The sequence below is a fragment of the Bufo bufo genome, chromosome 2 (genome assembly GCF_905171765.1).
Source record: "Bufo bufo chromosome 2, aBufBuf1.1, whole genome shotgun sequence".
Taxonomy (NCBI): domain Eukaryota; kingdom Metazoa; phylum Chordata; class Amphibia; order Anura; family Bufonidae; genus Bufo; species Bufo bufo.
The window spans coordinates 372,198,409-372,222,761 of NC_053390.1; the positions used below are offsets into that span (position 1 = coordinate 372,198,409).

At 46.1% G+C, this 24,353-nt stretch overlaps 1 protein-coding gene across 1 annotated transcript in view; it reads right to left on the reverse strand.

The window, feature by feature from the left end:
• Window positions 1–23,715, reverse strand: part of ZDHHC21 (zinc finger DHHC-type palmitoyltransferase 21) — a 40,060-nt gene extending 16,345 nt beyond the window's left edge. Inside the window, exons 1-7 of the mRNA XM_040417166.1 lie at window positions 23,296–23,715; window positions 13,441–13,495; window positions 11,813–12,015; window positions 6,535–6,633; window positions 4,798–4,909; window positions 2,358–2,496; window positions 1,266–1,382 (exon numbers count right to left, since the gene is read on the reverse strand). Of these exons, the coding sequence (XP_040273100.1) occupies window positions 1,266–1,382; window positions 2,358–2,496; window positions 4,798–4,909; window positions 6,535–6,633; window positions 11,813–11,966 (621 nt within the window). The 5' untranslated portion in view covers window positions 11,967–12,015; window positions 13,441–13,495; window positions 23,296–23,715. The remainder of the gene's footprint in view (window positions 1–1,265; window positions 1,383–2,357; window positions 2,497–4,797; window positions 4,910–6,534; window positions 6,634–11,812; window positions 12,016–13,440; window positions 13,496–23,295) is intronic.
• Between the last annotated feature and the right edge of the window lie 638 nt (window positions 23,716–24,353).

A 24,353-nucleotide genomic window follows, 5' to 3' on the forward strand; every position in this document is an offset into this window, starting at 1 on the left:
ATGTTGCAAGAGCCAGGCCTACTCTTTCCTGCTCCTTTTTGAGATATAGCCCACAATCCATAATTGCATGCATGTAGCATGAATAAGTTATACTGAGAGTAAAGAATGGACATCTGAGCTGATGGTGCTGGAACACTGGACACGCCACACTACAACAACTAGACAAAGTGAACAGAAACGTATTTATCACATTTACCATATCTTGTATTGGAAAAAGGAAAAAAATAAATTATATTCTTTGTGGTGCAGCCGGGGAGGTTGTTGGGGGGGAAGGGGGGAATTATTATTATTATTAATTTGTTTTACTGTTTAGGGGATAGTTTTAATTTTTAATATGTTGTTTGTTATATTTAAAATATTTTTTTTTTTTACTTTTACTGTAAGAGATGGATGCTTACCTGCTTCCCGCCATTCCGGGTCCGTAGATCCCAGGCTGGCTTCACTGCACATTACAATGTACATGCAGAAGTCAACAGGTGATGACTGGAAGTGCAGTGAAGACAGCCGGGAAGCCACGGAGCCGGAAAAGAGCGGAGGGGAGAAGGCAAGTATAGATTTCTTCACTTGTAGTGCTGGGAAGGGGGAAGGGGGGGTTTAAAATAAAAAAAAATCCTAGACAACCCCCGTTATGTCCCAACTTTCCTTTGATGAACACAATAAACATTTCATGGCAGGAGTAGGGGTTCACAACACTTTTACTATTATAGTGACATTTTAATGAATGAAGCGGACTCATCCCTGAACATAAAGCTTCTACACAGCATAACAATCAGACCTATATATTCCCCATGCATTTCCTAAGTGGTTAATAATTTATCTTTATAACAAACCTTGACAATTAGGCCCCAGATTAGTCTGTGTGAAGGATATAACATCTGGTCACATTATAATGAAAGAAAGACGTTTCTAACATTAGGAAATAAGATTACCAGATCCATGCTATGCAAGTGTCTGGGTAAAGTCTAATTACTTTATCTGGGTCACAGATAATCTGCTTGTACAGACTGCATCCGCCAGTATTATAGGAGGAGAGGAAGGATCATTACTCCAATCATGAGGATCAAACTACCCAGACTGAGCAAGATTTTTTTTCTTATAAATCCACACAATGCCGGACAGATGTGTGGATAGGCCCTATATCTGAATAATAATGGAGATGAATGAGCACATCCCTGTAATATGGATGCAGAAAATACACTATACATTATTATTCTAGATGAAAACCATCATGAAGTGCTAGTCAAACAAAGTGTAAAGTGACTTACCGTTAGTATGCCGACAACCTGCGTGTAGAACAGACTACACATTCCTCCAAACATGACAATGCCCATAAACGTTGATATTCTAAGCAGTGCCAGCTCATGTCTGAATACAAATAAATCCTGCAAAAACCAAATAATAGCAAGTGAATGCGCTTTAACATAATGCTGTAGCTATTCTGGTATGTGATCTCACGTGTAGTTCTCAATAAAACTATGGATACGCTGTGACACAAAGTAGCAAGTAAGGGACGCAAATGAGCTCTTAACAAGCTCTGCCTCTGATGCCACCAGATGTAAGGCAGATATCCTACAAGTCAGTGTTCAACCCTTTAACCAGGCCTTGAGACATGACTTGGATAATAAATAAGCCAGCATCTCATCTGCAGACAGCCTTTTCAGAGTGATTGCCTCTTATCAGTGCAGAGAAGAGAGTACTGGCCTAACTGGGTGAGAGGTCTAGGTCAGTACTCTGCTCTGCACTGATTAGGGGCAATCACCCCAAAACAGCTGTCTGCAGATGAGGTGCTGGCTTATTTAATATCAGAGTCATGTCTCAAGGCTTAGTTAAAGGGTTGAACATTGACTTATAGGTGGCATTAGAGGCAGAGCTTGTTAAGAGCTCATTTCCATCCCTTTCTTCCCAGAATTCCAGAAGAGCATGTAGAGCCTATGAGTCTCCTCATGCCGATTAAGGCGCTCTCCACAAGGAGAGATAGGACCACCAAAAAAATTAGCAAGTGATACGCAGTAATAATAGCTGCTGCAAACTTCAATTGTCCTCTATTAGAAGAAAAATCAAAGTATAAGTAATAAATTGGATTGACCCCCTCCTCAGGATTTGAGAAAAGGTAGATCAGAGTCCCCTCTGTGAATGGTGGGACTGATGGAGCAAGATCTACATGATTCATACGCATAGTTATCTATCTACATGCAGTTATCATACCATGCAACAGCTAGATTTTTATAAAACATTCCCCTTTATGGTACTCTCTCTCTCTCTCTCGCTATCATTTCTGTATTGTTTTGTAAGTGTCAAAAACATGCATTTTTCAGGGTATCTAGAAATAGGAAATATAAAATAACAATACTTCATACCCAGTTGATGGCTTTCAGTGGCAAATAGTAATAATAGTGGCAGAAATCTAGAATGAGCGTGTAGCCACTAAGAAGTTGTGTATAGAAGCAAAGCTGCAGAAACAGCCAGTGGTTATCTTCTCCAACGCAGTTATTTATCCTGCAGGAAAATCACAACTATTAATAACAGCACAAATGAAAAAACATTATCGTGCCATCAAGGCTTCCCTTTCATGATGGATCCATTTTATGTGTATTAAAATCCAACTGAAATCAACAGGTGCATTAACATTTCTGTACTGTCTTTTGTAAAGAAACTGAAAAAATGCTAGCGTGAACAGTGCCTAATAGCCCTTTAACATGGGCCAAGGATCAAGCGAACTATCGGGATGAATGTTTGTGTGAATGCTGTCCAGTGTAAAGTTGCCACTGATCACCAAGCAAATGCTTGTTCATGTGGTGATCACCACTTAATGTCATTTTTCATAGAAGCCGTTCTAACGGTTTCCATGGAATTATTTCTTGAGAGTCACAATAATTTTTTCTATAATATTGCAATGGGGCAACTTCTGCATAGCAAGATCCCTTACTTCACCGGGATGGTTGTGTACTAATAAGTCCTGCAGGTCATGGCAGAAAGTGATTTGCCTAGTGAATATTTTGAATGTCCACTCATGAATACAGAGGGGCGCCAACTAGGGGTGGGCGATATGGCCTAAAATCTATATTGCGATATAATTTTAAGCATGTGCGATATGCGATATATATCGCGATATATTCTATATTTCGGGGGGGGGGGGTTAAACTTTTTTTTTACTTTTTATTTTATAACTATTAGCCTCCTTAGGAGCTGGAACCCTTGTCCTATTCACCCTGATAGAGATCTATTAGGATGAATAGCACTTCACTCTCTCCCTGCTGCCCTGTGCATAGTGCACACAGCAGCAGGGAGATTACCATGGCAGCCAGGGCTTCAGTAGCGTCCTGGCTGCCATGGTAACTGATCAGAGCCCCAGGATTACACTGCTGGGCCTCTGATCAGAAGCTGCCACCCTAGGGCCACTGCCACCAATGATTTAATCGTGTGGGGGGTGGGGGGGGGGGGGCCCGGAATTAATATAATACTTAGAAGAGGGGGAGTAGAAGGGAGGGGCTGTGGCCACTGCGCCACCAATGAATATAGTTAATATGCCTGAATACGAACGTAGCCTGCATGTGCCGGCCATATTCCATACCTGGCCTCTATTACTGTGTGCCGTGATCCGCCGCAATTAACCCCTCAGTCCCTCCCCTCCTCCTCCTCTCTGTTCTCATTAGTGGCGCAGTGGCCACAGTCCCTCCCCTCAACGACTGTTCTCATTGGTGGTCAGCGGCAGCTGCACACAGTGGGGAGGGAGTCCCTCCCTCCTTCTCCACTGTGCCAGGTCAGGAGAACATAATGCGTGCAGAAAGCGGCGCATGCCATGTTCTACTGCGGTATGGCAATATAAACGAAATCTCTATCGTTGGCCAAATTTATATAGTTTATATTGCATATCGTCTATATCGCCCACCCCTACCGCCAATTTTTTTTTTTTTAACAGTGAATTACTGAAAAGGCATGGACAGTCAAAAATCCAAGCAGACATGGTCAAACACTCAGGTCAGCTAACAATGATTTCTTATACAACTTTAAAGAGGACCTGTAATGTCCGGCCATGTCCGTTTAGTAACTACTTGCACCCCCCTTATTATAACATTTCTGGAGCATCTATTCTTATGACTGTCATGTGCCATTCCTTTATTAAAAGGGTTATCCAATTCTAAAAATGCCCCCACAGTGCTAGGGAGTGGGGCAAGTATGATCTATAGGAGGGGCATGGGCGGGGGGCACATTTTTAGAATTGGATAACCTCTTTAATCCTGCTATGCACTATAAATGAATTGCTAGTGTTACCAGTTGGGAAGGGGGCTGGTGTCCTTGCACAGTCTGACACTATCCAATCAAAAATAGTAGGGGAGAAATGCAAGGCCAGCAAATGAGGAGGGTGTTCACTTCATTGTAGACTGGTATCTAAAAGGGTATTTAGGGTACTTTCACATTAGTGGCAGGGGAGTCCGGCAGGTGAACAGCCTGTCGGATCCATCCTGCTGCTAGTTCACGTGTGCCCCCGGACTGCCGCTCCGTCCCCATTGACTATAATGGGGGCGGGGGCGAAGTTCCGGCAGCAGCACGGCGAAAGCAGCCGGACTAAAAGTACGACATGCAGTACTTTTAGTCCGGCTGTCTCTCGCCGTGCGCTGCCGTGCTGACGCCGGAACTCCGCCCCCATTATAGTCAATGGGGATGGAGTGGCAGTCCAGGGGCACACGTGAACTAGCAGCAGGACGGATCCAACAGGCTGTTCAACCGCCGGAACTGCCTGCCGGAGTCCCCTGCCGCCAATGTGAAACTAGCCTAAGTAAAAGGCTTGCCATTTACCATGGACAGTGGTGATCCATCCTTCTGACACAGTGCCCACATCGACTGCAGTGGTGAGAGCGCTTTGGTCTCATCATATTACATTTGTTGCACAGTTCCCAAAATTCTTTTTCTATAGAGAGTAGAGAAACAAATGGTAACTGATCAGCATTGACATATTTGTCTCAGATGTTGTCAAATATATACCAGCCCTACGGATGCAATCTAATGCAGTATAGATTAGCCCATGCCCATGCTTCACACGTTAATTAGAGGTATAACTACATATTTTTTCTTTACATAACAGCTAGTTTACTGTTATGTACGATCACTATCATCGTCTCTGGAATGTAAAGCCTTTCCTCTCATGCGTGTCATGTCTTTTGTGGACTTATGCATATGCAGTTCTGAGATTCAAAATACATGTACTGCACATAAGCAGTCTATGCTCACATGACATTTCCACTCCCTTATGACCTGCTAAAGGTGCCTTAACACAAGGCAGAAATATCTGCCAGAAAATCGGCCACAAAGATTTCCCCATGTCATCCTATGGGGTTGAAAGGTGTCAACCCCTGCCGGTGTTCCTCTGCGGAATACCATTGAGTAAATAATGATGTGCTGCGGCAGATTGGCTCCACTGATTTCAAATGGGGGATGTAATCCGCACAGAAATCCTCACCTGAAAATTTGCTGGTGGACTTTACCACTACGTGTGACGGCGATCATAGTGGTTGTCAGCTTCGTACTGGCTTTGGTGACATTAAACTAAAGGACATTAGTAAATTGTGAATACTGCCTAAAGCATGGGGTCACCTTCACACATGTTGAGGGAAATAGCTATAAAATAGACCACTTTGTAATACATCTTAACCAGTTTCGCTGCTAGGTGTATTTGCTACAGGTACACAGAATTCTGGCATTAAGGATGGATCGGGAGGATACGCCATCAATGTTGTAGAGCATGAACACTGTGCACATTCCTTTTCAGGTCCATAAATTAAATTGCTTTGGGGGTCAGACACACTCTTTAACAACCTGTATGTCTATATTCTATGTGCTGTGGGATTAAATGGCGACGTGTAAAACATTTTAGAATAATTGTTGGCATCAGGTCACACAACGCCGTTAAATCATTTTAAAGAGGACCTTTCATGGGTCCAGACATTCTAAAATATGTAGGGCATAGTGCAGGGATCTAACTGCACTTACAATTTTTTCTGGGTGCCGCTCCGTTCGCCCGCTGTGGCGCCCGTTGTATTCTCCCGCCTGGTATGCTAATTTTAGCATTGGTACAGGAAGGAGGAGACTGCCCTGTTTCTCAATGGGTCTCCTCCCCTGGCTGTGAGCTGTCCAATCGCAGCAAAGCGTGTCACAGCCAGAGAGAAGGGAGAAAAAAAAAAAAAAACTTGCATTCTCCCTGGCTGTGACACACTCTGCTGCGATTGGACAGCTCACAGCCAGGGAGAATGAGACCCATTGAGAAACAGGGCAGTCTCCTCCTCCCTGTACCGATGCTAAAATTAGCATTCCAGGCGGGAGAATACAACGGGCGCCACAGCGGGCGAACGGAGCGGCACCCAGAAAAAAATTGTAACTGCTCTATGCCCTACGTATTTTATAATTTCTGGACCCATGAAAGGTCCTCTTTAACTTTACTGACTTTAAACTTCCCCAAATGTGTAGGTTACAATGATTAACTATAAGGATAAACATTGTCCTCATATAGTAGCTAACTTTATAGGTTACAACCATTACCTGTGAGAGGGATTTTTGGACTATCTTGCAGTTTACCAGGATCTGCAGTTGATGCTCTTAAAAGTGAAACCACACAAAAGAAGGAAGTCATATAATAACCTGAAAGGCATAAAATAAAGATATATAAGTTATATAAAAAAAAATATAACAACTATATAAATGAATATAAATTTCTTTACATTACTACAAGATTTCCATGATGTGCAGTAACACATTGGCACTGCTCATTTATTTAACAGTAGCGTCTTAAAGGTGTTGTCCAATATATTCCAAAAACTCCCAACGATCAGCTGTTCAAGAGCTGGAACTACACAGCCATGTCCACGGTGTACTGGACGGAGCTGGTTACAATTCACTACAATGGAAGCAGTGCTGCCGTAAAGGTAATTCTTGTTAATCTGGCTATTTAAATGTTCCGCCGATCAAATGATGAACGAGTAAAACGCTTGTTTATCCCGTCGTTCGTGCAGACACCACCGATCATGGCTTCTGGGCAGCAGATCGTGTGGTCTAAACAGCAATCTGCCGCCCAGGAACAATGCAGCTGTATGAGGACGAGCGATCGCTATAGCGACCGCTCATCCTCATACTGTGGAGACGATCGCTGCATGTAAATTCAGCTTTCTCCTTAACTGAGCAAGTAGTCGAATGTCGGGGAGTAATGTTTTCCTTCCCAATTCCCCCGTCTAAACCTGCCCAACTGTGTTTTTCCAGTGTCGGAGCTAGCTTTTCCTAAGGATAGGCAGTCAACATAAAAATACTGAAGACCCCTCAGGCATCAAGACCCAAGTTAGGGCTGCAGTAAAAGATGATTTTAGCAATCGAGTATTCTACTGATTAATCGAGTAATCTAATAAGGGAAAATGAATAGACTGTTTTCCTTTATAAAAACTCAGACCCCCTGCCATCAGTCCCCAACACCCTTCGTTTCCCCCTGTGCGATCAGCCCAAGTGCATCAGTTCCCCCTCAGTGCCATCAGCTCCGTTCCCCCCAGTACCATCAGCTCCGTTTCCCCAGTGCCTTCAGCTCTGCCCCCAGCCCAGTGCCTTCAGCTCTGCCCCCAGCCCAGTGCCTTCAGCTCTGCCCCCAGCCCAGTGCCTTCAGCTCTGCCCCCAGCCCAGTGCCTTCAGCTCTGCCCCCAGCCCAGTGCCTTCAGCTCTGCCCCCAGCCCAGTGCCTTCAGCTCTGCCCCCAGCCCAGTGCCTTCAGCTCTGCCCCCAGCCCAGTGCCTTCAGCTCTGCCCCCAGCCCAGTGCCTTCAGCTCTGCCCCCAGCCCAGTGCCTTCAGCTCTGCCCCCAGCCCAGTGCCTTCAGCTCTGCCCCCAGCCCAGTGCCTTCAGCTCTGCCCCCAGCCCAGTGCCTTCAGCTCTGCCCCCAGCCCAGTGCCTTCAGCTCTGCCCCCAGCCCAGTGCCTTCAGCTCTGCCCCCAGCCCAGTGCCTTCAGCTCTGCCCCCAGCCCAGTGCCTTCAGCTCTGCCCCCAGCCCAGTGCCTTCAGCTCTGCCCCCAGCCCAGTGCCTTCAGCTCTGCCCCCAGCCCAGTGCCTTCAGCTCTGCCCCCACCCCAGTGCCTTCAGCTCCACTCCCCCATGTGCCATTGTCTCTCCCTCCTTGTGCCATCATCTCTAGCGGTGCTAGCACAGAAATGAATGGGGTCACAGCGTAACTTGCACGCGTGCCGCAACCACGACCCCAGAAACTCCAGATTTTAGGGTCGTGCGACCCATTTACTTCCACTCCAGCACTGCTACACCGCCATCCTTGGGCATGACAGCTGATCCCTTAGCTACACATCAGCCCAAACCCCTGTCCGGCGCACAGCCTGGTGCCGCGCAATGCCTCCTGCAATGTGACTTATATGCCACTTCTCTCTGCGCCAGTTAGTTTCACTGACTTTAATGGTCCCCATCTCCGTTGCAGTGAGAATGGTCCTAGATTTCACAGGATGCCACCTTCATACATAAAAGATAAATGAACTAGAAACCTGAGGGGACACCCGACAACTCTACCTCAATAGGACACATCTTGACAACTCACCCGTAGTAGCCACAGTGTCAAAGTCATCTAACGTGTACTGCTGCTGGCCCTCCAGGCAGGGTGGGGAGCTGTGTCCACATCCATTCAGTGCCAGGCACCCGGGGCTCGGGCTGGCGACCCCCCCCTCCCATTTCCACTCCCTTTGCTGGCACTTCTGGAGCCAGACCAAGCTTTCACCGCCCCGGCCGCCTCCATCGGTGCAATCTGTCAGCATCAATCCATCTCATGACCCCACCCATTTCTCGCAGAGGCGACTCTGATTGGCCCTCCCCACAGTCTATCACTTTCAAGGAGGCCCGGCCACAACACCCATCCCATTCCACAGTGACCCGCCCATGACTTTTCACTCTTTCACAAGCTGCACCAGCATACAGCCACCAATGACCTGCCCACTTCCTTGTCGTTCTAACAAGGTGAGTATTTGAAGCGCATTGCAGGCCATGGGGAGACCACGGAGCGGGAGTAATAGCAAGCGCTTCAATCCTGCTCCATGGTCACGTGACACAAACGAATCCTCAATGCAAAAAATTAGCATCAAGGATTTTTTTTGGTGTCGAGTTACTCGATTTAATCGAGTACTCGTTGCAGCCCTAATCCAAGTGTGTCTGCAATCTCATTTACCACTTCTCCTGTACCACCTATGAATAAATCACCATAGCATGCTTTGCTTTCTAAAACTGTTAAAGGTTAATGGTTAGGTGCAATTTTTCCCTACTCTAGTAGCAGTACCCACAAGGATGCAAATAAAAAAAGTTTTTTTTTCAAATTATGTTTTATTTGGCGGTTATGTAGACTTTTTTTTGTCTCGCTAGTCCAGGACCAAGAACATTTATTTTTTCATCAACACAGCAATGTGGGACCAGTTGTAGTTTTTACATGTACCAATTTTGGGTACATATAAATGGAGTTTTCAGTGCATTAGAGCCGTCCTCCCACTGGTGATAACTGCACAGGGGACTGCCACCGTGCCTGCGTGATCATGATGTAATAGTACATCAAGGTACACCAACTTATTATTATGGCATGGTGCAGGAGGAGTTAAAGCAGCATGCATTATCATATAGCATTGCGTTCCACCAGATTCTCCCCTGGAAATGTATCCAACTGAAACATACAGCAATTTATTCGGTTTCTGCAGACACTGCATATTAATACAGGGCCCAGGGCAGGATAAGTAAGGGTCTATTCACAATACCTTCATGGCTTTTGTTTAGATGCCCCTATACAAATGCTCATTCATCGGGTGAAAGCATTGCTGATCAGGGTGGATAAAAATCTATGATTTAAAAAAATATAAAATAAATCAGATTTTTTTTATTTAAATCAGATTTTTTTTATATAAAATCCTTTTTGTGGAAAATATATTACCATCCAAAGGTTATTCCATCATGAAATAAAGATTAGTTTTTTAATTATGTAGATTAAGGCTGTATATGTTTAATTTTTTGGGTAAATAAATTCCATTAATCCATTCACAATGTCATGCTCTTCCAGAGGTTTTTGTAAGATTATTGGGCAGTTTCTCTGCCTACAAGATATTATCACAGATGCTCGGTTTACTTGCAGTTCTCAAAACTGAATTTGACTCAGCAGAGATCACATGCGTCTTCTTCACAGCAAAAATGTTATAACATGAACAGAGTTGAGAAAAATACCTTAATCCTAACTTCTACAAACCTATGAATGCAGAATCAACCTAATCAAACTAATATGTAAAGCTGTTATTCTAAAAATCTTCATCTACTTGCATATTATAAGTTATACCAGCAAGAATTAGTCTTTATGTAGAAAACTATGATTTAAATCAAATCCACCCTGTTGCTGATGCCATCACCTAAATCATTGTTACTGTACAGCAGATGACACTTTTTAAACAAGGATCTGCTGCCCAGAAACAATGATTCCAGCAGTGATCCCTTGTCTCTATACATCAGAGTTGAGTGTTGCATATAAATGCAGCTCTCACCTCATCTGATGAGCAGGCAATTATTGGGAATGAATGGATCGTTCTCAATAATTGCCTACTGTCGGCCTGTGTAAAGGAGTCTTTAGGCTCTTTTCACATCTGTGTTGCAAGTCTCCCTTAGGGCACCTCTGCCACATTTTATGCATACTGTGCTATTCTTGCTGTCAAAATGTAGGAAACCAAGTGAATCTAATTCTAAGTTAACAGGGTCTGAGAGTCACCGTTTTAATCCATCATACCCCATAAATGTCCAAAAGGTGCAAGTCCCACTACTGTAATCATCACACACGTCCACAACAGGGTCGCCTGACACACAGGGAGAAGGCGCACCAGATGTAGAATGAATGGAGATGTAATCGCTAATATGGCTCTGGCCACAAATTTCTATGGAAAATACTGTTCTGTCCTGGAGATGGGACTCACATCTGTCAGACATTTATCGCATATCTCGAAGATATATACCATAAATGTCTATGATGATAATACCCCTTTAATGCTTGTGAGAGAATGACTGTAGTATACTTCAATGGGATAATTTATACAAATTCAGTAAAATCCCATCATCACCAAATTATGTGCACGCTGTAGACTACATTACATATACAGGCTAGAGAACATTACAGCTGTAATGTAACCTTGCTGTGGTTGATCGTAACTAATGGCTAAGGTGGGGGGAGGGGTGAATTGAGGGGGATCTGTGACTACAGCAAGGGCACGGCAGCAGCGAATATTGCGAGGAGGGGGCTTGCTGTTACACATCACACCATTATCCTTTTTGTGCTACATTTAATTTTTTATTTTATTCAAGGAAGAAAGAAGGATAATAGCTGTTCTAGGGAATCAGTATCTGAGCGGTGGGGGTCTGACACCTGAGACCCTCACCGATCAGCTGTTTGCGAAGGCAGCGGTACAACAGTAGCACCATGGCTTTCTCGCTGCTCAATAAATCTTTTACCCTTTAATAGGCTGTGAAGGCTTATACTGAAAAGATTACAAGAAAATGTATGACCACAAGTTCATAAAATAATTTCTTAGGTACTTTCACACTAGCGTTATTCTTTTCCGGTATCGAGTTCCGTCCTAGGGGCTATATACCGGAAAAGAACTTAGCAGTTTTATCCCCTCAGGATCCTGATCCGTCTGACAAATGCCATCAGTTTGCATATGTTTTGATGGAACCGGCAGGCAGTTCCGGCGACGGAACTGCCTGCCGGAATCCTCTACCGCAAGTGTGAAAGTACCCTTACTAAATGTAGACAAAAGTGACTAAGTAACGCACCCCATATTGCAGCAGCGTTTACATGTCCTTCTTCAAAGCGTGGGAAGAGGATGAGTTTTGGAACAAACACTGTGTTGTAGAGCCAGATGAAGAATATAACCCCAACGCAGCACCATCCCTGTGGATCAACAACAAAGTGTATAGGCAGCCCCATTGTTCATAGTCTGATCACTTCCCGGACCTCTTCTGTGTCAAATCACTGTCTGTAAAAAAGAAAAAAACACACATGGAAATTACGGTACAGTGAAAGGTATCACTACTGTCCAGATATCTCATTACATATGTATCAAACTGAATGGTTTCCAGCCTTTTAAAGGATCACTGAGCTTTTAAAAAAGTTTTGCGCCTGCCTCCTGCAGTGAAGAAAGCACTTCTCCTCGTTCTAGTGATTGGTGGAGGTCTCAGCACGCAGACCCCTACCAATCAAAACCTTTGATATGTCGCTATGACATAAGGTTTTGTGAAAGGTCAGTGACCCTTTAAAGTGAAGGTTAACTTTTGGTAAGAACATTGCCTATTTTGCACTTCAGGAGGTGAAGATGTACTTGTACTTTTACAAATTTGAGGGGCAGGGGGGTAACGGCGTGAAAAAACATTGCAATTCCATCTCAGATTTTTGGTTTTATGGCGTTCAAAATATAAGTCAAAGGAAAAAGAAAGGATAAAATGAAAAGAAAAATAAATATGAAAAGAAAAAAGACAGAAATATAAAGACAAAGAAATAAAATAAAAAAATAAAAATATTTTCTTTATTTTTATCTCGCTTTCCTTTTTATATTTATTTTCATTTTATCCTTTTCCTTTGACTTATATTTTCCTCTCTTTTCTCTTTCCCTACTGGCTCCTCCTTCTCCCCCTTTTCCTTCCTTTCCCCTGGCCTTCTCCCCCCTCGGGGGTCCTTCATAGTCCTTCATTAAGCTCATCTATACCAGCATTACATTCCCTGCACAGTATTAACATGCGCCTGGATAGCTCTCAGAAACCGACAGTACATTCTACACAGCCGATTGCTTTCTACATAAGAAGCACGCGTCAGCACAAGTCTCAGAACCAATGGTACGTTCTATGCAGCCGGCTGCCCGGACACGAGCCGCGTCAGGCAACCGCATCAAACAAGTGATCAGCGTCACCTAATGACGCTCCGCGCCCTTTATAACCAAAGAGCCGCATCAGATATATTACTAACGCCATCTAATGACGAGCTGACGCTCCCCGGCCCTCACACATGATCCAGTCTTCCCTGATGCCATACTACTCACACAAGTCCGTTTCTCTGCTGCTTTCTCTTCTTTTTACCCCCTGATATTGTTCTCAATACTACCTTTGCTCTTTCTATACGCCCCACCTTATCTCCTAATTCATCTGTGTTCTGGACAATAATAGAGCTGCTACAACAAATGTTATACTATACTCTAATGTGAATTGATGATTACGCCAATACGCTGAAGTTTTGCATTATATGTATTGTTGGATGTGATTTATAGGTTTCTAGACATATACTTACCCGTGATATTTTGTGTTATCCTGATTTTTGTTTTTATTTTAGTTTTTGCTTGTTATATTCTATGAATTGACCTGGACGTCTGTTCTGATCATTTGTCTTTACTCCTTGCTTATATTATACTTACCTATAGGCGAAACCGCTGAAGAAAGTTCACCTGGACCGAAACGTTCGGAGACTTACTGTAGAAAAATGATAAAAATATCTGGATCAGAAATCCGTTTGTCTCTGTAAAGGATAATAAACTATATCTTTTTTTGCAACATAAACATTGGAGTGCAGAGATTTTTCTCTTTGCTTGGCATATTGACCTCCTAGCTAGCACCAACACGTGACTGAGTGTGCAGACCCCAACTTTGTCTATATAGTATGGTATATACAGGAGACGATAGTTCCTTGCCCCACCGACCACCCTCATAGGCCTAGTAGGCCTGAGGCCTATGAGGTAGTAAATCCCAGCACAGGCAGGTGTGACGATTTTATCGCAGTTGCCTTTGCTGGGATGCAGCGCAGTGACGTGTGTGCGCGTCTGGCCACCCAAATCCCACTATCCCAGGCTGTAGACCAGACGAGGTTGAGGCCTGTTTCATGAATGCCAGTAAACAGGACACAGGTGGGCATTTTTTTGTTGTCTTTAATGCCCACTTGGGAGACCCCACTACTGGAGAGGGGCTCTGCGTGGAGACCCCACTACTGGAGAGGGGCTCTGCGTGGAGACCCCACTACTGGAGAGGGGCTCTGCGTGGAGACCCCACTACTGGAGAGGGGCTCTGCGTGGAGACCCCACTACTGGAGAGGGGCTCTGCGTGGAGACCCCACTACTGGAGAGGGGCTCTGCGTGGAGACCCCACTACTGGAGAGGGGCTCTGCGTGGAGACCCCACTACTGGAGAGGGGCTCTGCGTGGAGACCCCACTACTGGAGAGGGGCTCTGCGTGGAGACCCCACTAATGGAGAGGGGCTCTGCGTGGAGACCCCACTACTGGAGAGGGGCTCTGCGTGGAGACCCCACTACTGGAGAGGGGCTCTGCGTGGAGACCCCACTACTGGAGAGGGGCTCTGCGTGGAGACCCCACTACTGGAGAGGGGCTCTGCGTGGAGACCCCACTACTGGAGAGGGGCTCTGCGTGGAGACCCCACTACTGGAGGGGCACTGTGGGCGACTGCCTGGATGTATATAGTGAATGGGCAATCAGCAAGTGGTTAAGCAATTTCCTAGAATATACCTAAAAGATGAATTGTATGCCAGCACTGTAGACAGCAGATGTGAGGAATAGGCGCTCTAGAGAAGAGCAAGATAAAATTCCTCAACAGCACCAACATCAAATCATGCAGGGCATCCAAATATAGTAACATGGTAAATTAATATTTAGTGTACAAACTGTGTTCCCCTGGGGCAGTTCAGAGGTTACTAGAGTACAAATTCTATCACACCAGGGCAGTTTACATTGGTCGTAGCTGGATGCGGAGACTATATGCGCTTCCACAGCTATATCTAGCAGGATCTCAGCCTTCCATGAGCAATTAAAGTATACATGCATCATTAATTTTTCTGAAATCTGATCTGTTGGCAACGTTCTGACATGTCAAATTAGTATGTATGGGGATGTCCCTTGGCTCTTACACTGAACAAAAATATAAACGCAACACTTTTGGTTTTGCTCCCATTTTGCATGAGCTGAACTCAAAGATCTGAAACATTTTCTACATACACAAAAGACCCATTACTCTCAAATATTGTTCACAAATCTGTCTTAGTGAGCACTTCTCCTTTGCCGAGATAATCCATCCCACCTCACAGGTGTGGCATATCAAGGTGCTGATTAGACAGCATGAATATTCCACAGGTGTGCCTTAGACTGCCCACAATAAAAGGCCACTCTGAAATGTGCACAGTTTTGCCTTATTGGGGGGTGGGGGGGTGTCAGAAAACCAGTCAGTATCTGTTGTGGCCACCATTTGCCTCACGCAGTACAACACATCTCCGTTGCATAGAGTGGATCAGGTTGTTGATTGTGGCCTGTGGAAAGTGGGTCCACTCTTCTTCAATAGCTGTGCGAAGTTGCAGAATATTGGCAGGAACTTGAACACGCTGTTATATACTGTACGCCGATCCAGAGCATCCCAAACATGCTCAATGGGTGATATGTCGGTGAGTATGCTGGCCATGCAAGAACTGGGATGTTTTCAGCCTCCAGGAGTTGTGTACAGATCCTTGCAATATGGGGCCGTGCATTATCATGCTGCAACATGAGGTGAGGGTCATGGATGAATGGCACAACAATGGGCCTCAGGATCTGGTCACGGTATTTCTGTGCATTCAAAATGCCATCAATAAAATGCACCTGTGTTCGTTGTCCATAACATACGTCTGCCCATACCATAACCCCACCGCCACCATGGGCCACTCGATCCACAGCGTTAACGTCTGAAAACCGCTCACCCACACGACGCCACACTGCTCTCTGCCATCTGCCCTAAACAGTAAAAACCGGGACTCATCTGTGAACAGAACGCCTCTCCAAAGTGCCAGACGCCATCGAATGTGAGCATTTGCCCACTCAAGTCGGTTACGATGACGAACTGCAGTGAGATCCAGACCCCAATAAGGACGACGAGCATGCAGATGAGCTTCCCTGAGACGGGTTCTGACAGTTTGTGCAGAAATTCTTTGGTTATGCAAACCGATTGTTGCTGCAGCTGTCCGGGTGGCTGGTCTCAGATGATCATGGAGGTGAACATGCTGGATGTGAAGGCCCTGGGCTGGTGTGTTTACACGTGGTCTGCGGTTGTGAGTCCGGTTGGATGTACTGCCAAATTCTCTGAAAAGCCTTTGAGATGGCTTATGGTAAAGAAATTAACATTCATTGCACGGGCAACAGCTCTGGTAGATATTGCTGCAGTCAGCAAGCCAATTGCACGCTTCTTCAAACATTGCGACATCTGTGGCATTGTGCTGTGTGATCAAACTGCACATTTCAGAGTGGGCTTTTATTGTGGCAAGTCTAAGGCACACCATCACAATACTAATGCTGTCTAATCAGCACCTTGATATGCCACACCTATGAGGTGGGATGGATTATCTCGGCAAAGGAGAAGTGCTTACTAAGGGCTCATGCACGCAAACGTATTTTCTTTCCGCTTACGTTCTTTTTGCGGACCGTATGCGGAACCATTCACTTCAATGGGGCTGTAGAAAATACTGAAGTTACTCCCTGTGCATTCCGTTTCCCCGCATGGTCGATCCGCAAAAAAGTAGTGCATGTCCTATTATTGTCCGCAAATCACGGTCCGAGGACCCATTCAAGTCAACGGGTCCGCAAAAAATACGGAACGCATAGGAACACATCCGTATGTCATCAGTATTTTGAAGATCCATACTGTAGAAATGCAATGCCCAGCCAATATTGCTCATGTGTTTGGTGATTAATAAGTTACTGTTTCCGTTCCGCAAAAAACAGAAACCATACGGATATATTTTGTTGAATAACAGAACGGAAGAGGATTTAAATCAGAGGGGAAAAAAAAATCTCAGAAACGGACAAACGGATCTGTGAAAAACAACAAGGGTCGTGTGCATGAGCCCTAACACAGATTTAGACAGGTTTGTGAACAATAAGTAATGGGTCTTTTGTGTATGTAGAAAATGTTTCAGATCTTTGAGTTGGGAGCAAAACCAAAAGTGTTGAGTTTATATTTTTGCTCAGTGTATTATCTATCAGTGTAACCCTCCCAATATAACAGTGAACACATAACACATGACACTTGGACCTATCTATGTGTTGAGTTTATATTTTTGCTCAGTGTATTATCTATCAGTGTAACCCTCCCAATATAACAGTGAACACATAACACATGACACTTGGACCTATCTATGTGTTGAGTTTATATTTTTGGTCAGTGCATGTACAAAATAAAGGAAGCCTCCGGACCTCCTGGAAGGGAATTTCAGTAAATCATTTCAGTGTCTGTACCGTTTGTCTACTAATCGGTTTAACCTCAGCCTAGAATTAAAGGGGTATTCCGGTTATGTATAATTATCCACTATCCCCAGAACAGAGGATAACCATTTAGCTTGATGGGTCTATAAACAATGGGACCCCCACTAATCATGAGAACAGGGACACAGGATAGGGGATAACTATTGGATCAGTGGGGGTCCTACTGCTGTGATCCCCACAAACACAAGAACGGGGGCCCCATACCCCCTGCAATGAATGAAGTGGCCAGTCGGGCATGCCTGCCGCTGCTCCATTCATTTCTATGGGAGTTCCGGAGATAGGCGAGTGCTGTACTCGGCAATCTCTGGTACTCTGACTGTCATATTAGCATCGACCGCATCAGAGCAGCCAGTACACAATCGTCTCACAAAACTTAGCTGAAGTCGGGTTTGGTACTGGCTGCTGCATCAGTACCAAACCCGACTTCGGATTGCTACTTTAAAATATTTTTTAATTGATTACAGAATTAATTCACCAAAGTCTTGCGAGACTTCGCCTACACGGAGGCAGTACATTTTAATGATCTCTGATCCGAAGCTCGATTTGCTCAACACTAAACATAACGCTATTGCGTGACACGTTACTTATGCTGCACGGTGATCGGTGTACATTTAAAGGGTTTCTATCACTTCGTTTCACCTATTTAGCTTTCAGACACTAGCGATCCGCTAGTGTCTGCTCTATCTAACCATCCTAATATAAGAGCTTATTGTCCTGCCGTTTAGCTAAAAAAATAACTTATATAGATATGCAAATGAGCCTCTAGGTGCTATGGGGGCGTGATTAGCACCTAGAGGCTCCGTCTACCTTAACAAACTGCCGCCGCCCAGCGCGTCCCTCCAGCCCGCCCATCTCCAGCTGAAGCGATCCTCTCCGTGCGCGTCTCTGTTCTGCGCATGCGCAGTGAATGTCTGATCGCTTCCCTGCTCAGACATCTCCACTGCGCCTGTTCCTCAGAGCGCTATGACGTCATCGGCGCAGGTGCAGTGGAGATGTCTGAGCAGGGAAGCGATCAGACATTCACTGCGCATGCGCCGAATACGAGGAGCATCGCATTCCGGAGGAGATGGGCGGGCTGGAGGGACGCGCTGGGCGGCGGCAGTTTGTTAAGGTAGACGGAGCCTCTAGGTGCTAATCACGCCCCCATAGCACCTAGAGGCTCATTTGCATATCTATATAAGTTATTTTTTTAGCTAAACGGCAGGACAATAAGCTCTTATATTAGGATGGTTAGATAGAGCAGACACTAGCGGATCGCTAGTGTCTGAAAGCTAAATAGGTGAAACGAAGTGATAGAAACCCTTTAAAACACAAAGAATAATGGTGGAATTGGCTTTTCTTTTTAAAGGGATTTTCCAGGCTCCTGATGTTGATGTCCTATCCTCAGGATAGGTGACTAATATCTGATCGGTGAGGGTCTGACACCTGTTCCCTGCAGCCTCTGGTGCTGGAACTAGCACGGCTCCCTTCACAGTGGAGTGGCCACGCTGGGTTACTACAGCTCTACCTACAATAAAGTTAATGGGAGCTGAGCTGCAGTAACCCGGCGTGGTCACTACACTGTGAACTGAGCTGTGCTTCCTGCTCCATCCAATGCGCTAGTTCCAGGCTGCACGGAACAGCGGATCGGTGGACATGCCGGGTGTCGGACCCTCACCGATAGATATTAATGATCATGGGGTTTGTGGGGTGTCAAATATGAATCACCTATCCTGAGGATAGGCTATCAATATCAGGAGTGTAGAAAACCCGTTTAACATTCCTCCCACCAAAAATAGTTCATGACTAGCGCTGAATCCCGTTATGGATTCCGCTACCACGGACCATAACGGAATTTGGAATCCATAACGGGATTCTTCGATAACCCGAACCCGAACTTTGGACGCAGAACTTAAAACACAAGTTCGCTTAACACTATTAATAACTAATATGAATCCCAGCATGGTGCTTTTGTAAAATCCCAGCAGATTAAGCTGACACTTTGCTGTACTTCATCCACCCAATCTGCATGGAGCCTGATATTGGGAAAGAGAGGAGCCTAAGAGGACATGTTTAGAAAGATGCTGGTGGTTCAGTGGCCCCAAACCTTGTACCGGGGTCCCTTTATTCTGCACATTGGATACATAACATATACTGCTGCGTGGACTGACCACATGTCCTATTCCGCAAAGAAACTGCATATTAGATTAGGCCGTGTTCACACCAGGGGATTCCATTAACATTCGGCTCCATTACAGCGGCAGAACAACGAAAAAAAGGAGCACCAGAGTTGTCAAATGACGAATGAACTGCGCCCGATGGACTGTGCTGACTATAATGGGATCTGTGAGGTTACCATTAGAAAGCCCAATATTTTACCAGACAAAATAGCAAGGCGGAAGTGAACATGGCATTACAAGCCTTTTCCATACATTTGCGCACTGTATATCGTGTCAGTGTGATCCAGTCCGACAGGTTTCACAAGGAATTACCAGACGAAAGCTGCTCCATGAACAGATGAGGACCTACAGAAAACCACTATAGATTGTGACAGAGTGACAAGGACATTTCACCAATGAGGTGGAGAAGCAGAGGAGATGACAAGAGCCGTGTAAACCCAGCCCAAAAAGTCTCAGTATAGCCTCGGCCTAAGGGCACATTCACGCGACCGTGGGACCACCGTGCCCATTTGCGGACCGCGGGTCTACAAACCAAAGCCACCGTTGGGTCTATGATCCACAAGATGCGGCCAAAGATAGGACATGTCCTGTCTTTTGTGGCACGGACTCAGAAGCACACGGTAGTGCCTCCACACAGTAAGGAGATAGGACACGTCAATGAGTCTGGACCGCAATGCGGAGTGCACACGGCTGATGCCCGTGTTTTGCAGATCCGCGGTTTGCAGTCTGGAAGACGGGCACGGCCATCCCACAGTGGTGTGAATGCAGCCTTAGACCAGTTTTACAAGAGGGAGCGCCTGACAAATACGAACCATGTGACGGCCACATTTCCCAGACTGACCCTAGTGGTTAGTGATGATGCTACATCCAAAGTCGCTTCACTCAAAACTCTGAATTAAGGCTGTATCTCCATCAACAATATTAGAATGTATGGGCTCCGATGAGCCGAAGTAAGTTATTTGCGAAGTCGTGCAAGACTTTTTTGAATAACTTCGGTAGTTGATTTTTGAAGTGGAAAACCAGTTTAAAACTTGGATCTGAACTCGGCTTAGGTTCCGAATGGTACCTTAGACCCGAAGCAGAGTTCAGTTCCAAGTTTTAAAGTGGTTTTCCCCTTTAAAAATCAACCACCGAAGTTATTCAACAAAAGTGTCGCGCGACTTCGCAAATAACTTACTTCGGCTCATCGGACCCTGTACATTTTAATACTGTACGGAGACGGATCTCTGTACAGTATTAACCCGAAGTTTTGAAGCGACTTGATATGTAGCATCTGAAGCACACTTCGCTCATCACTAATAGTGATCCATGATGCTGTGAGCTTAGGCCTCTTCCTAGGCGGGTGACGTCACTGTACATTTGTTAGGTGTCTGTCAAGCGAATGGGCCTGAACTGCAATACCAAGCATAGCTGCTATACAATGGACAGAGCTGGGATTGGTGAGCTGCGAGGAGGCCAGTGGCCTCTTCAAACAGTTGGGTGCCTCCACTGATCTGATATTAATGACCTAGGGATAGGCCATCAATATCACAATCCCAGATAGGTCCTTTACAATCAGCCCGGCAGGATAGGTGATAAAGAAGGAATCATGACAAATCATTTTCATGGAATGACCCCTTTACACACTTAGGTTCTTTGTGCAGTTAGTGATCCTTGAATGAGCACAACATGTCAGCCTGAAAAAGCCCCAATGTACATCACTGTGCTGTTTTCTGGTACTTAGGGCTCTTTCACACTTGCGTTGTTGTGTTCCGGCATAGAGTTCCGTCGTCGGGGCTCTATGCCGGAAGAATCCTGATCAGGATTATCCCCATGCATTCTGAATGGAGAGAAATCCGTTCAGGATGCATCAGGATGCATCAGGATGCCTTCAGTTCCGGAACGGAACGTTTTTTGGCCGGAGAAAATACTGCATGCTGCGCTTTTTGCTCCGGCCGAAAATCCTGAACACTTGCCGCAAGGCCGGATCCGGAATTAATGCCCATTGAAAGGGCCCTTAAGCTAAACGTTGTTTCGGCGCATTACCGGATCCGACGTTTAGCTTTATCTGAATGGTTACCATGGCTTCCAGGACGCTAAAGTCCTGTTTGCCATGGTAAAGTGTAGTGGGGAGCAGTATACTTACCGTCCGTGCGGCTCCCGGGGCGCTTCAGAGTGACGTCAGGGCACCCCAAGCGCATGGATCACGTGATCGCATGGATCACGTCATCCATGCACATGGGGCGCTCTGACGTCATTCTGGAGCGCTTCACGGACTGTAAGTATACTGCTCCCCCGCTCCCCACTACTACTATGGCAACCAGGACTTTAATAGCGTCCTGGCTGCCATAGTAACACTGAACGCATTTTAAAGACGGACCCGTCTTCAAATGCTTTCAGTTCACTTGCGTTGTTACGGATCCGGCGGGCACCGCCGGCAAATGGAGTGCACGACGGATCCGGACAACGCAAGTGTGAAAGAGGCCTTAGATACTGATGACCAATCCTCAGGATAGGTCATTAATATCAAGTGAGTGGAGGTCTGACAAACCTCACCCCTGCCAATAATGGGGAATCCGTCACTTCCGCTTCATGTCTATTTCCTGGCGCCGGCCTGAAAAGAAGATTAGGGGGTGTGCATGACCCCACCGATCCGATACTGATGACTAAGGGTCCATTCACACGTCCGCAACTGTTTTTGGACACCGGCCATGTGCGTTCCGCATTTTGCGGACCGCACATGGCCGCCACAATGTCTGTGGCTGCGGACAAGAATAGGACATGTTCTGATTTCCTGAAGTGTGCTGTCCGCGTCTTTTGCGGCCCCATTGAAAATGAATGGGTCCGCAAAGTTGCGGAACGGATGCAGACGTGTGAATGTGGACCCTTATCCTGAGGAAAGGACATCAATATCTAAATACTGGAAAACCTGTTTAAGAGTTGGCGTTATATGGGCAGAGAACCTCTTAAATGACGCTTACGATTCACGCTACATTTTGACCAGTATGAATGAGTTGCTCCGAAGTGAATAAGGTACAAGATGTAGTAGAGATGTACATTCCCAGTGGTGTGCAATGGGAGATTCGTCACTACAACATATTAACCATGGTTTCCACACACGTAGCCGTCATTACTACAATGTCCCAAGCCATGCCCCGGGCAACCACTGCACAGAACACTTATTTCCTTATCCACCACACCTATTACTATTCATGACCGGCGCACATACCGTTGGTGTCAGGTAATGAGTAGGTGGGTGTGGAGGTATGTGGACCTCACTTGGGAGACGGGCGGCCTAGGAATGTGTAGGTTCCACCAAACTCAATGGAGACTCAATAGTATCATTAGACTACAGCAGGGCCCTGAGGTGAAACTACAACTCCCAGCATGCAAACATGCTTAGCCGTTCTTCTAACTCCCATAGAAGGTTGCTGATCCCTGGACTACAGGAACCTGAGGAACATGTACTGTACCAGAGGATCAGCCGTCAGACTACCGCCCTGTTTTGAAATAATTGGGGGGACTTGTATATACGTTTTTGCTCTGCTGCCTCATATAGCATAGCGCCTGGCATACGTGTGCCCCACAGGAACCTACTGGTATGTTACTGTCCACACCAGACCTGGGGACAGCACAGCCTCACCACCTTCCCTTTTCCAATTCCTGTGGTCAGTCACCTCCTATGACTTGCTATATGCAAGGCATGAGAAGGTTACATAGTGCCAGTGTGGTGATGAAGACTGCAGCCACAGACCAAGAAAGAGGGCGATGCCACCTGGAGCTCTCAATGTGCCAGGAGTATGCCCACTACAAGGAATGGCACCCCTCCCTAGACCACACTCACCGAGCACTCTCTCCCCTCACACAGCGGGTACCGGCTGCCTCACATCGCCCTCAGCTTCTGGTTGGTTGTGTGCCGCCCTCTGCTTCCTGTTCCTGCTGCACACAGCGTGCACCGCCCCACACCGACGACAACACGGGGCCAGTACGGATTCCTGTTCCTGCTGCACACAGCGTGCACCGCCCCACACCGACGACAACACGGGGCCAGTACGGATTCCTGTTCCTGCTGCACACAGCGTGCACCGCCCCACACCGGGGACAGTACAGATTCCTGTTCCTGCTGTGCACCGCCCCACACCGGGGACAGTACGGAGTCCCTGCTGCACACAGCGTGCACCGCCCCACACCGGGGACAGTACGGATTCCTGTCCCTGCTGCGCACAGCGTGCACCGCCCCACACCGGGGACAGTACGGACTCCTGTTCCGGCTGACTTACATATGGACGCTATACTGTGCCTCAGTGCCTGTAGTGTCCATGGATCACACTCCTTTCAAACGTTATCATTAGTAGAGCTTCAAACCAGAAGCCCAATTGCTGGGAGGTGACAGTGCTGACCCCTGTGCAGCCCCTTAGGGTCATAGGAAAGGCTAATGTGCCTTTATGTCTGTCCTAAAATATTGCAGTACCTCATGCACCCAAAGACCCTGGTACATGATTTTACTACAGAGCAGTAGACTCTCTTTGTAGAGATATTATGGCAGTGCCTTAAAGGAGCCAAAAGTTATCAGTATCAGGGTCCATTCACACGTCCGTGTGTGTTTTGCGGATCCGCAAAACACGGACATCGGCGATCGCATCGCCGGCACTTAATAGGAAATGCCTATTCTTGTCCGCAATTGCAAACAAGAATAGGACGTGTTCTATTTTTTTTCGGGAACGGAATTGCGGATCCGAAATTCCAGATCCGGGCAGCACATCGTGCTGCCCCATAGAAATGAAATTGCAGACGTGTGAAAGGACCCTCAGACTGTTGGAGGGCCCACACCCAGCGCCCTTACTGATCAGCTACACTCATTTACAAAAAATTACGCACCCAGATAGAAATGTTAGATTGCTG